Here is a 20649-nt window from a genome sequence, read left to right as displayed (position 1 = left end):
TTTAAAGGCAGATATAATGCCAGTGGAACTTAAGTTTTCTCCAGTCATTTGTTTGGCTCCTTATGGTCAACTCATTAAATGGATATTAGTCAGAATATGCATAATCATATCCATATCTGCCTTTTGTTTTAATGTATACGAGTACAAATGTAGATATCAGGTGAATTATGATCTTAATTATTAAGCATTCTCATTTGGCATAAAAATGTACAAATGCATCTCAGATATGAAGAACACATCCCCTTAATGTTCAGTTCCGGGCCAGTATCAGCATTCTGCACTGGGTTGGTACTGGGCACCAGGCAAGCTGCTTGTTATTGCATTGCTACTTATGTCCTCTTTTTTCTTTGGGCATGGTATCATGCATGCAGGTGGTCCTACTTAAATCCTTAGTGGCATCATAATATGTTTGGTAGCTTACCTATAGTTCCTTCACTTAGATTAATCCGAATTTGGCTTTTAAATTAACATAACGTGCAGTGCATAAATCTCTCTCATCTTCAGGATTTATAAGTTTATTTGTCATGATAGGAGACACATTAAGATGATCTGCCTTTCAATTTAACCCTGGCCGGTAAAGCTATGCTATAGTATACAGGGCAAAGTGTCATTTTAGCATGGCAGTTCATGATCATATTGAAAATATTTATCATCAGGCACATGACCTCTAGATATTGAAAAGAATTTATCAAGTGCATCTTTCTAGACTAAAATTTGCTTATCAACTTCTTTTTTATTTGTTGGAAATTCTTAAGTTATTCTTGCATAAATACATAGTATGCTAAGATAATAAATTAAAAATATATTGTTCAATCAAATGCAATTTTCAAAAGTTCCTGTTCAATTGTATGTGCTAGGCACACGGGGTGATTGAGATGCCAAATCCTCCTCCACAATCATTAGTCTTTGAGCCTTTCATTGAGACGGATGAAATAATTGTTTCATCCAAATCAGCAAATGATGGTGCTCGTAGTCTAATATGGGAAGGACACAATGAATGGGTTGAAATAACAGTTGGTGTCATAGGTAAACGTGGAGAAATGCGCTCACTGAGTCCTAGCATTACTGTTAAAGAAACTGGTGACATCTTATCGCTTGAGGAGAAATTCCAAGGTATGTTTTCCTATGCCTAATCTTACAGACAATCATGGTTCCATGGATGTGCTCTGCTATTTTTTAGTTGATCAGTTTAATTATATAGAACAGCATGTTATGTGTAAATTGTACCTTTTCCACATTGCCTGCTCGTTGAATGCTTTGTTTTCTTTTATCTTCTTTATTCTTTATGATAACTGTGTTATAATGAAAATAACCTTGGGCATCACCTGTGCCTTAGACCATTAGTTCTAGGACCTCATTTTAGTCTATGTACCCTGTAAACTATATTTCAGATCAGTAAAGTGGGAATGGCAACAAAGATGCGGGACAATATATATAGGTCTCTATATGGATATCTACATTTTAGGTATTCCACCTGAATTGGACATGCAGGTGTTTAATTGAGTTTAAATATTCCATATATAGTATACATGTCACATGATGTGTGTTATGTCATGCTCGCAGTTGCAGCTATAATTCATATTGACTGGGTCCTCAGTACAATATGATATTAATAATATTACAACCATGGTATGTTGAACCGGCCGGTACGGGCCGGTTCAACATGTATCGGACTGGTCCAGTCCTTGACCAGTTCAAGCATGGAAAATGGTTTGGGGCCGGAATCGAGCGGTATGGGGTCCGTACCAGCTTGAACCGGCTGGTACAAGAGCGAACTGGACGGAACCAGACCGGTTCCATCCGGTTCGGCCAATGCAAACTGGCACCTTAATGCCACAGAGTGGCATTTGATGCCATTCTTTGGCATTTGCCACAGAGTGGCTAAATGCCATAGAGTGGCTGTGGAGCGCGTCGCACACACGCGCTGTGCGCTATTGGCCGGTTCAATATAGGACCGTACCGGTCCGGTAGGCGACCGGTACGCCTACCGGTACTGGTACGTCATACCTTGATTGCAATGTATTTTTTCTTCTTAAAAAAGTTAATGTTTTTTATTGAGTTTGGGTTTAAATATAAGATCTCAAGTAGCACATGCTAATGTTATAATAAGATATTTTTTTTTAACTTGTTATAAGAAAAAATTGCAGGAGCACACTTACGGACATATTTTTCAGGCCTTGAATTGGAATATGTGATGAAATGTCATCATTATCTATTCCTCTGTGTGTGTGTGTATTGTACATATCCTATATATATTATGCATATATATTATAAATACGTATTATGAATGTTAATAAAAGCACATATACATCTAAAATGATGATTTGGAGAATGAGACTTGAAATATTGCATCCATTGGTTGTGATTTGCTGGGTATGTAGCCTTCATAAGTTTCGCTGATAGGTTATGAAAGCAGAAAGCTGGAAGTCATTATGTTAAGGAGGTTGCTGTACTTCTTTTGAACTCAGCAACAACAACTTGGGCCATATTGTGAATGCTTAAAACATACTTATGTGGATTACTTTAGGAGTAATAAGGTTTGATGACAGGGATTTTCCAAGCATATCACCACATTATTATCCTAGGCAGGAATACTGAGAGACAAATATTAGGCTATAACTGATTCTATTGTGATAATGTAGTGTGATTGTATGTAGGGTGGTATTAGTAACTATATTATAATCCTTTCATCATCTCATCAGATTTATTTCTAACAAAATTAACCCTTGAATGCAGGATTTTTTTTACATTGAAGGACCATTTAACTATGACTAATATTTGGGGGAAAGTAGACAGATTTGAAAAAAAAAGCCATCTGTTTGAGCATAAACAGGTGACTAATAGATTCAAGTGAGCCTTTAGTTCACCCTGGGCATGCATATTGAGATCCCAAAACCCCACCCTACAACCAGGCAGTTGAACCAATTTTCTATCTGAACTTGCCTTGCTTTCTTTTATCCTTAAGTGTACCCAAGGTTCTCTTCCACCTTTGTCATCAACAAGTCTTAAAACCTAGACTCTGCTACTAAACCTATCACCTGGGATCTTGACCAAAAATTTAATTAGATGAAGCCTTTAAATCAGGCAAATGCCTGATTATAAAATTTAGTTTCAAGTGGACAAAGTTTTAGCAAGAAGGGTCTCAAATGTAGGTGATAGTGGACAATCTTTAATTTGGTTGTAGCCTGGTCAAGAACTTCTCTGTAATATTGTTATACATGTACTATGTTATCGTAGAGATTAGTTGCATGAATGACAACACATAATATTTAACAACTATATATGTTCCTTTAAGCTAATGATATTGACTACTAAAACTGACTGTTTTGTAGGTGGAACTGGCATCAACTTGACACCACCTCCAGCAACAATTATTAGGTTTGTTTTAAAATCCTTGATCTCACCTATATTTTAATTGCTTCTAGAAGTACGTTTAGTGGTTTGGGCGGCTATACAAAAAGTGGTTTGGATGGAGTTTTCTAACTCATTTTCTAATTACTTTTGAGGCATTATAGCTTTGTGTTCACTGGATGGTTAGGATGCCTGACATTATGCAGGAATCTGGCATTTGATTTAATCTCTAGATACTATTATCCAAATGTAAGTCAAGAAAATCATCAATGAGTCAACTTTAGCTATTGAAGCTGGCGTAGAGCGGTGTTTCCTTAGCAATATAGGTGGAGTAGGTTCCACGAAAGCAACTCAAAACATTTCAGACAAAGCTTGTAGTTGTATGTGCATTCATGCATGTAGGTATGTATGTATAAGCAAATACGCATACATTACAAACCTTAATATTTTATTGTGCTGCCTTGTTAGTGTTTTGGCACTTCAGTCTATTGAAATATCATCTGTCACTGAGACTCTGCATTCTTTTGTTGTCTACATATAAAAAATTCAAAAACATCTTGTCAAGTGCCTTGACTTGGATGTGAATGTATTCTCACAATATAGGAAATAATTTCTCCATATTGAAATTTATTTGATAAGAACTTAACATAATTGAGAGATATTGATATGAATACAGAGAGAATAGCTTGTATTGTGCGCATAAAATGTGGCTGTGCAGTTTTGATGGCAGTTTTGACATTGGAGCTAAAATGAACTTAGTTTGCCCACAATATCTGTGCTTTGCTGAGATGGAACCTTGATACATGATAAATAGCATGAACAATGTGCAAATTCTATCAGAAGCTTTGACACGTGATGACTAGAGTATAACATTTATCCTTGATTAAAACCTAATTTTGGAAAATCTAATTCATCTTATACTATTGGGAGGAAACTCTGGACAGTGTAACAGCAGGTAATGAAAGCTTTTCAGATTTGGTTAAGTAGGTTGGATGAAGCGTCTCATTGTTTGACAATCAGAATCATGGTACTCCCTCTCATTGTTTGACAATCAGAATCATGGTACTCCCTCTCGAATAATCACATAGGAAGCTTTTTAATTAACAAAAGTGCACTCTCTTGATGCTTCTAACAGATTTCTGCTTGTTGCGGGTGCATGAACTCACAGATTGTGTGCTCATATATCATAAATTACGTAACTAGTACTCCTTGCTGGGACAAATCCGTCATGAAGTTTATTGTTGTTATCTCTTTTAAACTTTGCAACTAATATGCTAATGACCAAAAGGAGCTTGATAAAGTAACATGCATTGAGACTTTCATTCACATGCGCATTTTGTCTTCAAAAGAACCTGTACTGTATCATCCTTCTGAGGAGATCGCTTGCCCAATTTCTTCAGTAATGATGCCTTGCAAAGATGCAAACAGCGGATGGAGGAAATAGCAAATTATTTGGGGTTGGAAGGTTTTTCACGAATTGATGCATTTGTGAATGCATACAGTGGGGAGGTAAGCTGATCTTCTCAATTAATTGAATATTCTATCGTCACTATTCGACTTTGTTTTGTTAGGAACTATTTGACTTTTCAGATAATGATATTATGCTAATGTTTTAAAGAACCTAAGAAAAAGAACTTCTTTCAAAATTAAAAAGCGAACTTACTGTCTTTGTATCTCTTCTATGTCAGAAACAATTGGTCTTAATTGCAAGTGTACGCGGCTGCTGTGCATGCATCTGTGTCTGGTCGGCACTGGAATACTTATAGGACAGTTAGACTGTTAGTGTAGCAAACTCGAACAAATGTATACCCAAGATATCAGTGACCCAAGAATTTGGGATCAACTCTACTGGCTCTCCAATCTCTCTTACTCTCTCTGCCTACTCTACATAGTTGAACTCGGAACTTCCAGTTGCACTTCTTGCCCATACTGGGCTAGGATGCATGGAGTGTATCAGTGCATCCAACACCTCTTAAAAAATTTACATGATTTATAGCCATGGAAAATTCCGAAATAAATTAAGTTTCAACCAAGGTTTGTTTTAGTTTGATAATACATGTATTCTCAAGATTATTTACCAGTGTTTTTTTTTAATTAAAATCTGATAGTACAAGTATATAAAGAAGGCAGCTTTAGCGTAAACTGGACACAACCTAGCTACTTAGCTATACCTGAAGTTAAATTTGTGTGATAGGACATCCAAATTAATGATCCATTGCACTCTTCATGATCTATAACATCCTAAACATCTAGAAACAAAATATGCTTTGGAAACTCATCACCTATGAAACAAATGGTCATTTTAAGCGAACAGATTTCAACAATGGAACGTGATGACTGTGTCAATTGGTGGTTGCTAAACAACCTGGTTCACTTGAATTTTGGTTGATTTATCTTTCAAAATATGGGGAACAAGGTGAGCCATGTGGATCATTGACTTGGATGATGAATCATGTGTTTTGGCAAAGAACACAACTAAAATAGTTATCCCTTGAAAGTGTGCCATGCTAAAAAATGGACAAATGTATGATATATTTTTATTAATTTATTTTAAATATGGCTCTTTTCAGGTACTGGTGATAGAGGTTAACACAGTACCTGGGATGACTCCATCCACTGTCTTGATTCATCAGGTAATAGTGAAGTCCTCAATAACAATAAGAAGCATTCTTGATATAGTGCTACCATCTCAGGTCCATTGGTTTCTGTTCTTTGCCATTTCAGGCACTCGTGGAACAACCACCAATCTATCCCCAACAATTTTTCAGGATGGTTCTTGACTTGGCCTTTCAAAGATCTGAATAGATTTTTAACATCTGTGCATCACTTTCTAAGAATAATTAAAATGTATGTGAAAAGTGGCAATCCGTGTCCTTGCTAAAACAAATTTAAGGGATTATTTGATGAAAATTTTTCAAGTGCCAAAGTCTTTTGTGGAGTCCCATTCGGTGCTTGGGTTGCATCTAAATTGCAAGGGGTTGCAGTTGAAGGAGTAGATAAATACTTGGAGCGGTGAGCCACTAATGTGGTGCTAGAAAGACTGCCGTTGTGATCTCCTCTATAATATGCGGGCCAGCTGATGGCTTATTTTATAATTATTGAACCTTCTCTCTCCAGGTATCATCATTAGGCCACCCTGGTATTTATCCCCAAAGTCATTTGTGTCACAGCAGATTGTCTGTCTGTGCTAACCATGGTGGCTGTTGTATGGAACCTTCTGAATATCTCTTATTCTCTATTTCTTTTTCCTCTGTTCCTGTTTGCTCCTTTCTGTAACAGGGGGTTATGTACTCTCTGAAGTCGCGGTCGAGGCCCATTGACTGCCGAACTAAAGAAGTCTATGGCTTCCTCAGTAGTGACTGCATTAAATACAGATGAAGGTTTGTTAAATGAAGTTGGGACATTGAAGAAGAGGCAGATATGGAAGCAAATATAACTTACGTAGAAAGGCTAGTTTATGTTATGACTGCATGGAGGTGGGAGCGAGCTGGGCTTGCTTTGAAATTGAAATTTCAGCATCAGGAATTACTGCAATACATTGTACATGCCCAAGGCTGAAATTATGTGGGGCTTGATTATTTTATATGTTCTCATAGACAGGTTTATCACAATAATGCTTCAAATGACTGGATCGCATTCTGCCTGAAACGGATGTCCTGCTAACCCTGTGATTAGAGAACACTGTCAACTTAAAGTTCATTTTTAATCATGCAGCACTACGTTGTAATGTCAGGTTGTCATGGTGCAAGCAGCAGCTGAACGCTCAATAAATAGGTTGAACTAGGTTATATGATTTTCGAAGATATAATTACTTCCCATTTGCTTCTAGGATTTTCTAGAGAGAGAAGCTCTGAGATTTGGGAAAGGTTCGAGAGAGAGAGAGATGGACCAAGATGCGTTCCGTTTGGCCCCCCACCCGCCAACTCTTTCCTCTCTAGCCTCTTCCCTCCAACCTCCCCTATTCTTGGCAATTGGAGTCTTTTGCCTTCCATGCCGGCAACTGTGAATGGCCGCCCAGTAGTAGCCGATGGGGACAATGGGTGGAGCAGCGACCTCGCGATGAAGCCGAAGTGGTGGGAGGGAAAAAAGTCTTAAAAGTTGCCTATCTCAGTCAATGGTGAGGAATAGGTCGACGTTCAAAGTGGTGGTATTGGAGGCGACGAGGATGAAGACTGGTGATGGAGGTGCTGTGTAGGTGAGGACGAAGACTGGTGGCCATAGCTTTCGTGCTCGAGGGCGACGGCTGCCGAGCCATAGAGTGGAGACAGCGACGATGTCGAATCACGGAGGTGTATGAGGATGCTAAGAAATGGGCTGTGACCAAGTCGCAGGAGCGGCAGAGCTCGACGAGGAATGGAGGATAAGAAATGGGCTGGTTTAGGCTGGCTGGGCTGATGTACTTTGTTGGACTGTTCCATGGCCTGGTTGGGCTTGTTGGTTCGCCCGTTTTTATCTTTTCTTTTTTATTTTCTTCTTCTACTTAGTATACTTTTTCTAAATATGGTTGGTCCTCTAAACCTCCATTCTTCTCAAAAAAAAAAAAAATTATTACTTCCCTAGGCCACACGAACTAGAAGCAGCTCTTAGTTTGAATTTATGCTCTGAATCAATTGGAGATTTTGCAAAAAAAACAGGTACACTTTATTTTCATTTTTTGTGAGTTTGGATTATTTATTTTTTCCTTTTTTATATATTTGGAAAGGTTTTTTTTTTTTTTTTTCCTTTCCCGGAAGGCACGGGGGGATGGAAATATCATTGTTTTATTTATTTATTTATTTGTGTTGTGTTGTCCATTCTTCCTTCTCTGGAAGTTCCGCCAACTGTTCAAAATTCTCAGCCTTCGTGCTTTTGACGCGGAGCGGAAGGTTCCCTTCAAGAAAATTAAGCATGCGAAGCTTTTAACGCGCTCGCCTCGAGCACCTCTCTTCCCTATTTCCCTTTCTGGCTCACCTTTACCCGCTTTTTATCCTTTTAAGCTTCTCTGCACTTGAAGAGGATGAAGATGAGGAGGGGCTTCCATCGTTTCTCGCCTCTCTCCAGAATTTAGTGTGCGTATATTTTTGGCTTTTGAATTAGGCTTTCTTTGTTCTACTAGGGTTCGATATTCTCCAAGCTAGCTTTCTGCATCAAAATTTTAGCCGAAATACAGAATATTTTTGAGTTGTTGGGGATGATATGCCTGCTTGTTTCATGGCTTGTTGCTTTATGGATGACCTAATATATGGATCGCGCTTTACATCTGCATGCTTTGGTTAGGAAGTGTAGGTTTAATTAGTAAAAATCTGGTGCTGAAGTAGATCCTGTTGTTCTTTTCATGTGAGAGTAGTTTAATCGGTGCTTCTAGCCTTAAAGTTTAGGGCTTCCTTTCTTGAAGGTACCAAATTTGTGTACAGAAGTATTGAATTCTATGGTTCTGTGTTCTGGATCTAATTAGATCAAACCAAATAATATTCATGTCTTTTGTTTTGAGTTGCCAGTATTATGAACTCTTTGTAAACTTAGTTTGAGTTATTGACGGGGAGTACTTCGAAAAAACCTTTTTAATAGTTAATTTTTGACATATTAATTCTTATAATCATAATAATATAGCTAATAACGTAGGTGTATAATTTCTTTTTACCAAAAAATGGGTGACATTTTGTATATTCATATTATTTATCATCTAATTTTGTTCTTTTATGCATGTCAGCTTCTTCATGTTAGTGTTTTTACTCTTCATTACAGTTGACTTCTGTAAGCATAGATTGCTGCAATCATCAAATGAGAATTTACTTTAGGAGTCTATGGTTTTTTTTCCCCTTTTGATGTAAAACAGAACTACTTTAGGAATCTATGATTAACTTTCTGAAGAAAATACAATTGATAGCTGATAATTTGGTAGCCTTGGTTGCTGATCTTAAGAACAAAGGTTTATGAAGCCTTGCACTGCTTAGGAAATTAGTAATTGTTATTTTGAATGGTTTGGTTTCAGGTTATTCTCTCATGAAAATCAGGATAATAAAGGATAAATGAAAATATGATATGCTTCTTCTGTTTTTACACTGAGATTGAAGAGCAGGTGCAGATCTTATAGTCAGAAGGGCTAGTTTTCGTCAAGCCACAGAAAATCCCCAGAAAACATTCACTATAAATCAGGCTTTCTGATACTAAACAAGAGAATGGTTTCAAGTGGTTATGTGAAACACACAGATGAAATTCAGGAAGAATTTGGGCCAGCAAAAACACCTAGTGGTTACGAGGCAAAGGATCATATCTCTGTTCATGTTAGTACATCTCAAAGAGGACTTTTAGATGACAAGAAACACAGGAATAAATTTCTGAGGGGGGCAGCAGCTTTTCCAGGTAAATCCATGTTTGTGAAATTTGGATCTTCCAGTAGGTTGTCTTCCCCTTCGTCCAAGTTCCGGCGGATGGCAGAGGAAAGAGATGATATCTCTCCTGTAAGTCAAAATCGTTCTGGACGTTTCAGTGTGCCCTTTGCCAGGAAAATCAACTGGGTTTCTCTATGGAGAATGTGTAAGGAATGGATAAGAGATCCCTTGAACATGGTGCTGTTTGTTTGGATTGCCTGTGTTGCCATCTCAGGTGCTATCCTGTTCCTTGTCATGACTGGAATGTTGAATGGTGTGTTACCAAGAAAATCCCAACGAGACACCTGGTTTGAAGTCAACAATCAAATCCTCAATGCACTATTTACCCTTATGTGCCTCTATCAACATCCCAAACGATTTCACCATCTTGTGCTTTTGTGCCGATGGAGACCAGAAGATGCTCTAAAGCTCCGAAAAATATACTGCAAAAATGGAACAAACAAGCCTAATGACTGGAAGCATATGATGATCGTAGTGATTCTTCTTCATATCAATTGTTTCGCTCAGTATGCCTTGTGTGGTCTTAACTTAGGATACCCAAGATCCAAAAGACCTGCTATTGGAGTTGGCCTGTGCATATCTGTTGCAATTGGTGCACCAGCAATTGCCAGTGTGTACAACATTCTTAGCCCCCTCGGGAAGGAATATGAGACTGAAATAGATCAGGAAGCAAAGGGTCAGACTAGCTCTGCCGTTGATAGCAGACCTGCTCATCTCCGGCTGAAATCTTTAGAAAAGAGATACTCTTTTATTGTAGGTGATGAAAGCAGGGTTGCAGAAAGTAGCCCACAATGGGTGGGGGGACTGTTTGATTTCTGGGATGATATTTCTCTGGCGTATCTCTCAGTGTTCTGCAGCTGCTGTATTTTTGGATGGAATATGGATAGGCTTGGGTTTGGTAACATGTATGTTCATATAGCAACTTTCCTTCTGTTTTGTCTGGCTCCCTTTTTTATCTTCAACTTGGCAGCTGTCAATATCGACAATGAGGTTATTCGAGAAACATTGGGAATCACAGGCTTTTTGCTCTGCATCTTTGGTTTGTTGTATGGTGGTTTTTGGAGGATTCAGATGAGGAAGAAATTTAACCTTCCTGGAAATACCTTCTGTTGTGGTAAACCAGCAATTGCAGATTGTTTTCAATGGCTTTGCTGTTGTTCGTGTTCTCTTGCTCAGGAGGTGAGGACAGCAGACTACTACGATGTTGTGGAAGATAAATTATACTTGAAGGAAATGAACAATAGCACTCCACCAATGCTGTTCCCTCTGCCTCGTGAAGCTGGGTCTACTTCCTTCAGATCAAGCCCTAGCTCTTCACAGGGCGATTCCAACCAATCCCTCCTCAGGATGGCCAATTTAACAAGTCCTATCAGATCTTCAGGTGGTTTAGCTCCGGAACGGCATTTGCCCATCGTCAAGGACTCCTCAGTACAAGGTAAAGATGAAACAATGAAGCCACCTGTCCTATCTGTGATACAAAGATAAGATAATATGTTGTCATGGTGTATGGAGCGTGATATCCTAGCCAACATATCCATTTTTGATGCTTCCGTTGTTGTATAGAATATCTTCACAGAAATTGTTGTTGATATAGCGATCATTTTTTTTCTACACCTGTCCTTGGTGTAGAGATGAGTGATATCCAATTTGTGCATGCAATTATCATCCATAATTACCTTCCTTTCATGTGCACAGACCCAATCTTTTGAGGATCTCATCTGTTCCATTTCCACCATCAATGAAGTCTCTGGTGCCTAGCTCATGAGAAGTATATTATGCTGAAATGAATGCCAAAATTTTTCAGACCCTTAATCACCTGCAAATGAGGTTTAAAATGCTGAATCAGTCATGCAAACGATGCTTATGAGATGATCTTCACTTCATGATAGAAGATCTCTCATTTCTGCAGGAGCTGCTACATTAAGGTGTCTTGTTGTGGATGAAATGAACCAGCTTTGCTGGTACTCATGTAATCTTTCTTATCTTGTTTGTATTATAATGACTATAATCAGTGTCATTTCTGGAGCCGGGAGTTTTAAGCCAACTGATTATCTGGGGTAATAATTGTGAGCACTGTGGCTTCAAATTCTTCCAAGTATTTCCAGAAATATTATCCAAATAGTGTTGCATCGCATGCATTTTCTTGACGGACTGGTCCATGCTGTTTGCCTCTCGAATCTGATATCCAGGACAAGATTCTATTAGAATTGCATCCCATCTCGTTAAATCCCGGTATTCTGCAGCATTACAATGGCATGCAACCAAGAGGAAGCTGTTCGAAGAGCTATCATATTCTTGCACCAAATTTTCAGGTTCTTCATGTCAGATTGTTCCAGTTTCGTTCTTTGAATTTTTATCTGATGAGCTGCAAGACATGATCCCAATTCGGTTGTTACATGACGACTTCAGAAACGCAACCAATTATAGAACCATTAAGAGAAGCACTTTGGAGCTGTGAAATCAATATTTAAATAAACCCTAGCAACCAATACCAGTCCAATATTCTGCTCCTACCGCTCCACCGTGTTGTTTGAATGGTCTATGCCTACATGGTGCCTGCTGACTGGAAGCTTCTGCCCTAAATTCTAAACTATGGTTTTGTGCGACAACTAATACGAGTCTCTGAGTGCATTAGACCGCAGCAGGTTCTTAAATGAAGAAACCAATGTCAGAAAAGATGGGAAGAAAGTGGTGGGCGTTTCCAAGTCAATAATTGCAAGCAGGTTTGGCTTGATCAAACTGATGCTCATATCCTACGATATCTCATTGGGGGTTTGACATGGTCATGCTTCGCTATTCCTTTTCCTTGTTCCCAAATTCTAAAGTTGGATTCCAATGTTCCCGTTTGGTCGTCTCAAGAGCCTTTTGTCGTTATACTGGGGAAAGTGGTGACCGAGCTCTCTTTTGGACACGGCGTGGGTTGGAGCGTCTGCTGAGCCGCGCTTGACCGTTTCTTCCCGCTATGGTGATGTCGAAGTCTTCTCTTCCCAATTCAAGGGCCACTAACAAGGAAACTTCTCTGGTTCTAAAGCTTCTTTCTGGGTGATTTCCTTTCACGCCGGGAGGACGGGAGGAGTTCCGATGCTCAGTTCTCTTGCCGGAACTATACTATGCAATCTCTGCCATCTTTTGTGAGGATCTGGACCGGTACGTGTTTAGTCCCACATCGGTTATATATTGAATAGATCTTGATCCTAACTATATATATTTGGTTTTCGAATGTAGTCGTATCCTTACTTGTTTTTTCGTCTTTTTCTTTTTCTTTTTTTCCCTAATTCAACTCTTCTTCTGGGTGATTCGAAAATCTCTGATTTTTTTTCCCAAGAAAATGGAAATCTCCGTACCTAACGAAATTATTTTTCACTTTTGCGAAATATTTTTCCTGAAACTGGAAAAACTTGCGAGCTAATGCTGATCTATTGAACTTCATAAATCAGAAAGTTATATTATAGAACAAGTTTTCTGCCGAATTCTTACTGTTATGAGAGAGGTGGTGATGATATAACTTGATAAGTGTTTTTTTTTTGCAGGAAATTTTGATGAGAGGTTGACTAAGGTTGTTGAAATCCATTGAGTTATAGGATAGTCGATTGTTCACTTACTTCTTCGGAGGGGACTCGACAACAGTGGCGAAGCAAGGGTTCGTGGGTGTTTTATGTAATCGAACAGAGAGATGTTATCAAATGGCAACGAGTACACCAAAGAAATCCTCAGAGAACTCGAGTTGGGCACGAATTCAGATGCCACCGAACTCATTGAAAGCATTCGTGTTTCCATTCCATCAGTTAATCAAACGGAATTATCATATCCGAAAAATCACAAGAGACGATTTCTCGATTTCTTGAGGGCTGATCTCTCAAGAGACTGGTTTAAGAAACTAGGATTCTCTTCCCCATTAACCATCCTCCAGCGAACTGTGGATGAAAGAGAGGAGATTTCGCTTTCAGTTTCTTCTCCTGTTGGCACGCAACAGCATTTCCATATCAACTTTATCAGGAAAATCAACTGGGCTTCTCTTGTGGATATCTGCAAGGAATGGATAAAGCATCCCATGAATGCTGCTCTTCTTATTTGGTTAGTATGTGTTGCCATCTCTGCCTCTATGCTGGGCCTACTCCTGCTTGGACTGCTAGATAAAGCATTCCCCACAAAATCCTCGAGAAATCATTGGATTGAGATCAACAACCAAGTTCTCAATGCTCTCTTCACGCTCATGAGTCTATATCAACATCCAAATCTGTTCCACCACTTTGTTCTTCTATGCAGATGGAGATCAGAAGACATCATAAGACTTAGAAAAACATATTGCAAGAGTGGAGCTTACCGACCTCACGAGTGGGCTCATATGATGGTGGTTCTTGTGCTCCTCCACATCACCTGTTTCTCTCAGTATGCCTTGTGTGGACTCTACTGGGGATATACAAGGACACGACGACCAGAATTTGCTGAAAATTTCTTTGTTGTTCTCGGCACTGCGACAACCATCATTGCCGGTGCCTACACTGTATACAGTCCTCTTGGCAGGGAGTACAATTCTGACTCGGATGAAGAATCACCACGTCGAAATTCTAGTGCTGATGTTAAGCACTATAATATGGTCGGCTTGGCGTTGAACGATCGAAGAGTTGTAGTGAGCGAACCAGAGTGGGCAGGGGGGCTATTTGATTGTGGGGATGATATTACTGTGAGCTGCCTTTCCTTATTCTGTACTTTCTGCGTCTTTGGTTGGAACATGGAAAGGCTTGGATTTGGGAACATGTATGTCCATATTGTCACCTTCCTTCTCCTGTGTGCTGCTCCATTCTGGATTTTCAACATTTCAGCGCTGAAAATTCATGACCAAGTTATTGGTGATATGGTGGGGACTGCAGGGATAGTTCTCTGCGCCTTTGGTTTGGTTTATGGTGGTTTCTGGAGGATCCAGATGAGGAAAAGATTCAAACTTCCTGGGAATACTCCATGTCTCGGCTCCCCCTCGCTGCCCGATTACGCCCAGTGGATGTTTTGCTGGGCTTGTTCTCTAGCTCAGGAAGTGCGCACAGGAAATTTATATGATGTGGAAGATGGCAGCCTCTACAGAAAGCAATTGGAAGGTGATGAAGAGAGCAGTCCTTTTCTAACTCCTCTACCTCGTGAGGGGGGATTAAGTACAAAGTTTGGAACAGATGGTGCCTCTCAGTTTCCAATCTCCTACCCTGCTAAGTTGCCAAATTCGACGGGGGTGGGAGAGGAGCATGGCATTCAAATTGATCAGCTGCATGTGATGCAGGTGGAGTCTTCCATATTAGCTTCTGATGATGCATTGAGACCACCTGTTCGACCATTAATACCGTCATTGAAGAAAGTTGGTGATGGTAATTCAGCTGCACCACCACATTTTCCCCATTTACAGGCACGGGATGATTCATCAGCTTCCATTCAGAATGGCTGACTCGAGTCTTCAGGATTATGTTAATGAAATCTTTAGGCACTTGGTGCCTACTGCGTTCTCAAAGAAAAAGTTCTTGTATGTAGCTTCTTCGGTATCACTTGCTCAAGCTTATACAGGAAATTTTTCTCTGTATACACTATCTTTTCCAAATTATCAAGAGAAAAGTTTGCTTTCTAGATACATTAGTACCCGATTAACAATTCCTCCTATGAAAACTGTTATATTGACCAAGAATATTGGTCTATTTCAGTATCTATGCATTTTAGATTTCTTCTGGGTGATCGGTTTGGTTCATAATTCATGATCGGACCATCGAGAAAGGGAGCTTCTAGAACAAATCATGCAGGCTGTTTTGTCTTGGATGAATACTAGAACTTTACAGATAAAATGAAAATCAAATGGTACAGGTCAACCTTGACATTATGTAATATATCTGGAAACTACATATTGGCTATGATTCATTGAATTGAAATAAGAGAACTTTTTTCTTCTTAAGCAATTTGGCTTTCGGGATGGATATCAATTTGTAAATAGAAGGAATAAAATGATGCAATCCAATATGCAGATAAAGACCTGAGGCAGAAGATCTATCTCTCTAAAGATTTGTGATCAGGTTTCATTGAAATATAAAATGGCGGCCAGACGAAGAAAGAAAGACAAAAAGGCTGCATTTTTTTCATGGAGACTGTTTTTTTTTTTGAGAAACATGGAAAGTGAATTTTTTTTTGAAGGACCAAGTTATCTAATTTTGACATTTCTTCACCATGGGGATTAGCAACATTTATATGGTAACTACTTTCCAAATGCATAAAACCTTATGTTGCTGGAGTTGTCATTTGGTTTGCGATTGAAATTAGAATCAGAATCAACAGTTTGAAATGGAAATATGAATGATCATGTATTATTTTTTATATATTTGGTTCCCGACTAAAATTAAAATGAAAATCGGAATAGAAATAGAACTTCCACCAACCAAATAACTTAAGAGGGCGTTACTCATTTTCATTATCATTCTAGAGCCCAAGAGCCCAACTTCTCCTATCCAAACATAGCCTTAAATTGTAGTTGATAGAAAGGAAGACCCAAGCCTTGCTGCTTATATCCTCCAATTAGCCCTGCGCTACATTTCCAGGTTTGAAAACTGGACGACAAGTGCAATCATATCTGGTCAAAAGTGAAGGTCAACCTCCTCTTTCGTCAGCCATTAACAAGTCAAATTATGACCGTTCGTCCTTCCGTGATCCACGTTCCACCAGTTGGAGCCGGCCCTTTTTATAATAAAATATTAACAACTTCATAGTGAAATAATAACGGTTTTTTTGGGTTAATGAAAAGAGTTAAACAACACAAGTGTTCGGAAGCATCCTAAATGGTTGACAAATAATTCCATTCAACAAAATCGGAGTGCTCAATACGCCGCATCGTTTCTTGGACCATCAATCAAAATTTCTAATTATTATTTTATTATTTTAAATAAATATAAAATTAATAGACTTTAAATTACTTTTTTTTCTTGACTCTTACGCCAGTGCAGCTGTTCCTGGTCCACTTCTGAGCTCATCCTTGAAACTTTTATAATTAAGCAAGAGATCCTCTAAATCTGCCAACTTGTAGCTCATGCAAGTTTGACAATTTCTTTTTGAGCTTCACTAATTAATACGTTAAAGAAAGGTTTCAAATCCCTAGAATGAGGCCAATTCCGTTTTTCTATTTATGGAAAAGGATGAACCGTTTCCCATCCCGATATTTGGGATAGGGATATTTTAAAATGCATTGATCGAGATGCTAAGACGATGACAAGATGGTCCCATCCTGATGCCTACCCCATCAAAATACCTCGCCCGATATCTTATCTGAATTTGAAATTCATGTGTTAAAAGAGCTCAAGTAACTATTTGGTGTTTTAATGGTTACATAGAATAGTTGAAGCCTTTTATGGTGAAACCACTGACCTAAAACCTCAGTTTTGTATATAAAAGTTAAAAATGATGCCATACTATAGCCTAAAAAAATCGAAGTCAAAAAATGATGGCATGTTACAGCTTAGAAAATATCTGTCCCAAACCCACCTCACTTACCGAGGGCTCAACCAAATTTTTAATCACTTTTAACCAAATAATTTGAGCATTAAATGCAATAACTAAAGCCAGATATTAGCTATAGGTAATTGCTAATTCTAGATACCTCGTATAACTTTTAAAGAATTATATCTTTTTTGAATTGGACAGCAAAGATTCCACATAGATCACCTAAGCCGTTAACCATGACCTACTATCTTTACATTATTTATGCATAAAAAAAAATATGATTTGATGACTCTTGATTTATATATAAAAAAACTGAGTGCATAATGAAGCGTAAACGTGAATGGAGCAAAAGAATTCTATTAGATTTTTTTTTTTGCTAGAGCGGGTAATTCATACCTGACGAGTACGAATGCATCCAAGAAAATCAGAAAACAGAATATTTCGGAGCGCCCAGGGGCCCATAAGGCATTCCCAACATGGTTGGCCATATAAGCGACCATCCAATCCGCACCCCTATTAACTTCACGAAATACATGCTTAGTCTGAAATGCTCCTCCATTTTTTTTTATTGTCTAAATATCTCGAAGCAATTGGGGGTTGTCATCGACATCCAATCCGCAGCCCTATTAATTCACTGCTCTAGCTGTTGAGCTGATGTAGCCGTCATCCTTGACGAACACGCCGGAAAGTCAACAACACGATGGAAGTGGGTGGTGGTGGGGCCCGGATTCTTCTTTCGTAGAGCCAGCAAAATTTGACCTTACAGTTTGGAGCTCGTTATGGAGACTTAAGCAGGAAATTTTTTCTGCTTGTCATTACATCTTGCTCTCAAAGCCGCGGCATGCACAAAATTAATAATTTGGACACGGAACAAGCAATACCGTCTTGCTATCCACCTCGTCAATCTCCTTTTACAAAGTCTCTCTATTCAACTCACTTACAAGAGAGCACATTTGCTCTGGATCTGTATTGATTTATTTTGTTCTTGGTTCGGCTGATTGATGCTTGCTCTAGTTGGTGAGCATGAACTAGGTGAATTGGTTTTCATAAAGGTTGACTTATGCTCAACCTAACCTTTAAAATATAATCATTAAAGTTGAATCGGACCGATTTGAGGGACGAGAGAATCGGTGAACTAGAACCCTAGACAATCCAATTTTCCTATAAGATCAGAAATACAGGTTAATTGATCAAAAAGTACCAAAAATATGTTTGAACTAGTGGAGAACCATTGAGTTGCATGGTTTTTGTAAGACTGATGAATCAAGCATGCAAGAATCGATGAATTAGAACCTTGGCCTATCCACTTTTTGCTATAAGATCGAGAATGCATTTGAAGTGGTTCAAAACCGCAATTTAAGTTGAATATACATACATACTCATTTTAATTTTTTTTTATATTCTTAAAATTTATTATTTAAAATGTTGAAAATACCAATAAGTCTTATTTAGTTTGTTACATCATATATTTTTTTTATTTTTAAAATTAAATGATTCACTTTTCTATTTATGGTACAAGTAAAGACTATTATATGATGTTGAACAATGTAATTTATAAAGCAGTATATAAATAAAAATTAATATAATTATATACTAGTTTTATATATTTTATTTTTTATATGTAAATCTAATCATCAACTGACCTAATAGTTGGACTGATTACCTGATGATGCAGATTCTTGACCATGTGATCCGATCGGGAAAAAAAGAAGAATTTTTTCAACCTACTTAATTCGAATCTTTGAAAAAAAAATTTAAAAATGGATGAAAAATTGGTGAAAATAGGGTTTAGATCCCCTTTGTTTCATTAACTATCATAAAAGTGAGGTTTGCCCTTGCATAATTTAGATCGGATTTCTCTTTTAATTCTAATAGAATTTACTTTTCTAAAATAGTTATGATTAGTAAAAATGAACACAAAAAAGCTAAAATCCTATAGGACGTAAATCTTGACTCTTACATCAACTTTTTCTTCTATCACTCCACGTAATTCTTTTCGGATTGGAACATACGTCCAATTAAAATAAAAAATTTGAAAAGAAAGTTTTTGGTTTGACAGGTCTATTTTGGGCCCAAACGATGGAATTTGGATCTGATCGCTACGGGCACGGCCCTTTTTGGAGGCATTATATAACTAAGTTATGATCTTCGAATGGCGCATGATTCGGATTTTTGATGTGATGGATCTCACTCTTAGATCCTATCCAATTCCATCTATAGTGGCCAAAGTGGTCCATGTTAAATCTAGTGATCCTTCTGAATCACTAAGTTGGTCTTTGGTTCGGATTTAAGAATTATACTTGAAAGTAGTATCTCATAATATGGTACAAGTTTTTCTGCATTAGTTTTCTTAAGACAGCCTTTATGATAATAAATCTTGATGGCAATCCTAAAGTTGTTTGCAAGGGATGCTAAACTAGATAGCCTGGGGGATAAGTTTGACATTAGAAACTCATATAAATAGCCATATGATTTGTGGTCACTAAAATTAGAGTGGATAAATCTCATACTATTGTAGCGAGAGGATTTCAATCCATTTGATTAGCACATCCCACTAAAGCACTTGTATTAAGAAAAGTTTGGCTGAGCTTTTCTCTGCTTGCATGAGGAAGATATATATAGTGATATTCAGGGTTTGTTGTTAGCACAGTTAATCAATTGGCTGATATATTTACCCAGGCCTAAAGGTTCCCTCAACTTTGATCCAAGTTCAACATACTCATGCACCATTTTGCTTGAGGGGGTGTTAATTACAACATATCATCTATTAACACCACCAAATCGACTTCACCAATCACATCTGTTAATCCTAATGAAATTTACTCCTATTTTAGAGGAAACAAATAATGACATAGACGAAAACAAACTATGGCATATATTTGCTTATGAGAGAGGAAATAAACAATAGCATACAAAGAAATAAACCACGGCATATATTGTTTTATGATAAAATAAATAAATAATGGCATACAACTAAACAAATTATGTCTTTTTTTTTTTCTCACGTTGTTGTATGGTTGAACAATCCTTGTAATTATAGTAATATTTTTATCATATCACTATAATTATGCCTATAATTGTACAACCAATAAAGATTTTTTTTTTTGTGTGGGCGCGCGTGCTTTTAATATATATATATATATCCCCCACCAGTTTAATGCTGTTGACTTATTCCATTTATCCTTTTCCTCTTCTACCAACTCTTAATTTTTTTCAATACAGTGTTGATTTTTAGGGTGGCGAACACTTTTTTTCCCCTAAATGTTGATGATGATGGGGATGATCGGCTCCTATTATTTAAAAATTAAGGGAAAAAAGAGAGAGGAAAAGACTGGAAATCACGTGGCAGCGGTGGATCAACCGTTCCAACGGCTGCAAACAAGTGTTCTCAACCGTCTAGAAGCTCAGTTTTTTCACGACACACGTCATCATGATGCCGTAATTGGGCCGCAGTTTGGTAAATCCAAGT

The 20649-nt window shown here is 38.0% G+C and overlaps 3 protein-coding genes across 11 annotated transcripts in view; all 3 read left to right on the top strand.

Moving 5' to 3' along the window:
• LOC103702084 (D-alanine-D-alanine ligase family) overlaps positions 1-6277 on the top strand; it is a 29299-nt gene extending 23022 nt beyond the window's left edge. For 7 of the 8 annotated variants that reach the window (XM_008784375.5, XM_088702452.2, XM_088702450.2 and 4 more), the window contains 5 exons: positions 858-1113; positions 3333-3378; positions 4752-4860; positions 5922-5984; positions 6076-6277. In XM_008784375.5, coding sequence (XP_008782597.3) covers positions 858-1113; positions 3333-3378; positions 4752-4860; positions 5922-5984; positions 6076-6156 — 555 coding nt within the window. In that variant the 3' untranslated portion in view covers positions 6157-6277. Of the gene's footprint in view, positions 1-857; positions 1114-3332; positions 3379-4751; positions 4861-5921; positions 5985-6075 lie in introns of those variants that run through there. The other variant, XR_015967810.2, reaches the window with a different exon arrangement.
• A 143-nt stretch (positions 6278-6420) lies between these two features.
• Positions 6421-11869, top strand: LOC120110166 (uncharacterized). Of its 2 annotated transcripts, XM_039124340.3 has the most exons (3): positions 6421-8399; positions 9323-11157; positions 11418-11869. In XM_039124340.3, exons 2-3 carry the CDS (start codon positions 9510-9512, stop codon positions 11429-11431), a joined length of 1662 nt encoding a protein of 553 aa, XP_038980268.2. In that variant the 5' UTR covers positions 6421-8399; positions 9323-9509; the 3' UTR covers positions 11432-11869. The 2 variants fall into 2 exon arrangements, with proteins under 2 accessions (XP_038980268.2, XP_038980267.2); XM_039124339.3 differs by lacking the exon at positions 11418-11869 and having other exon boundaries at positions 9323-11408.
• A 145-nt stretch (positions 11870-12014) lies between these two features.
• LOC103702081 (uncharacterized) lies at positions 12015-15427 on the top strand. Its single transcript, XM_008784369.5, has 2 exons — positions 12015-12869; positions 13253-15427. The coding sequence occupies exon 2, from the start codon at positions 13396-13398 to the stop codon at positions 15151-15153; it is 1758 nt and encodes a 585-aa protein (XP_008782591.2). The 5' UTR covers positions 12015-12869; positions 13253-13395; the 3' UTR covers positions 15154-15427.
• Positions 15428-20649: the final 5222 nt, after the last annotated feature.

The sequence above is a fragment of the Phoenix dactylifera genome, chromosome 8 (assembly GCF_051530095.1).
Source record: "Phoenix dactylifera cultivar Ajwa chromosome 8, Ajwa_hap1_PhDact_Kaust_v1.1, whole genome shotgun sequence".
Taxonomy (NCBI): domain Eukaryota; kingdom Viridiplantae; phylum Streptophyta; class Magnoliopsida; order Arecales; family Arecaceae; genus Phoenix; species Phoenix dactylifera.
This window is presented reverse-complemented; position numbering and strand designations above follow the sequence as displayed.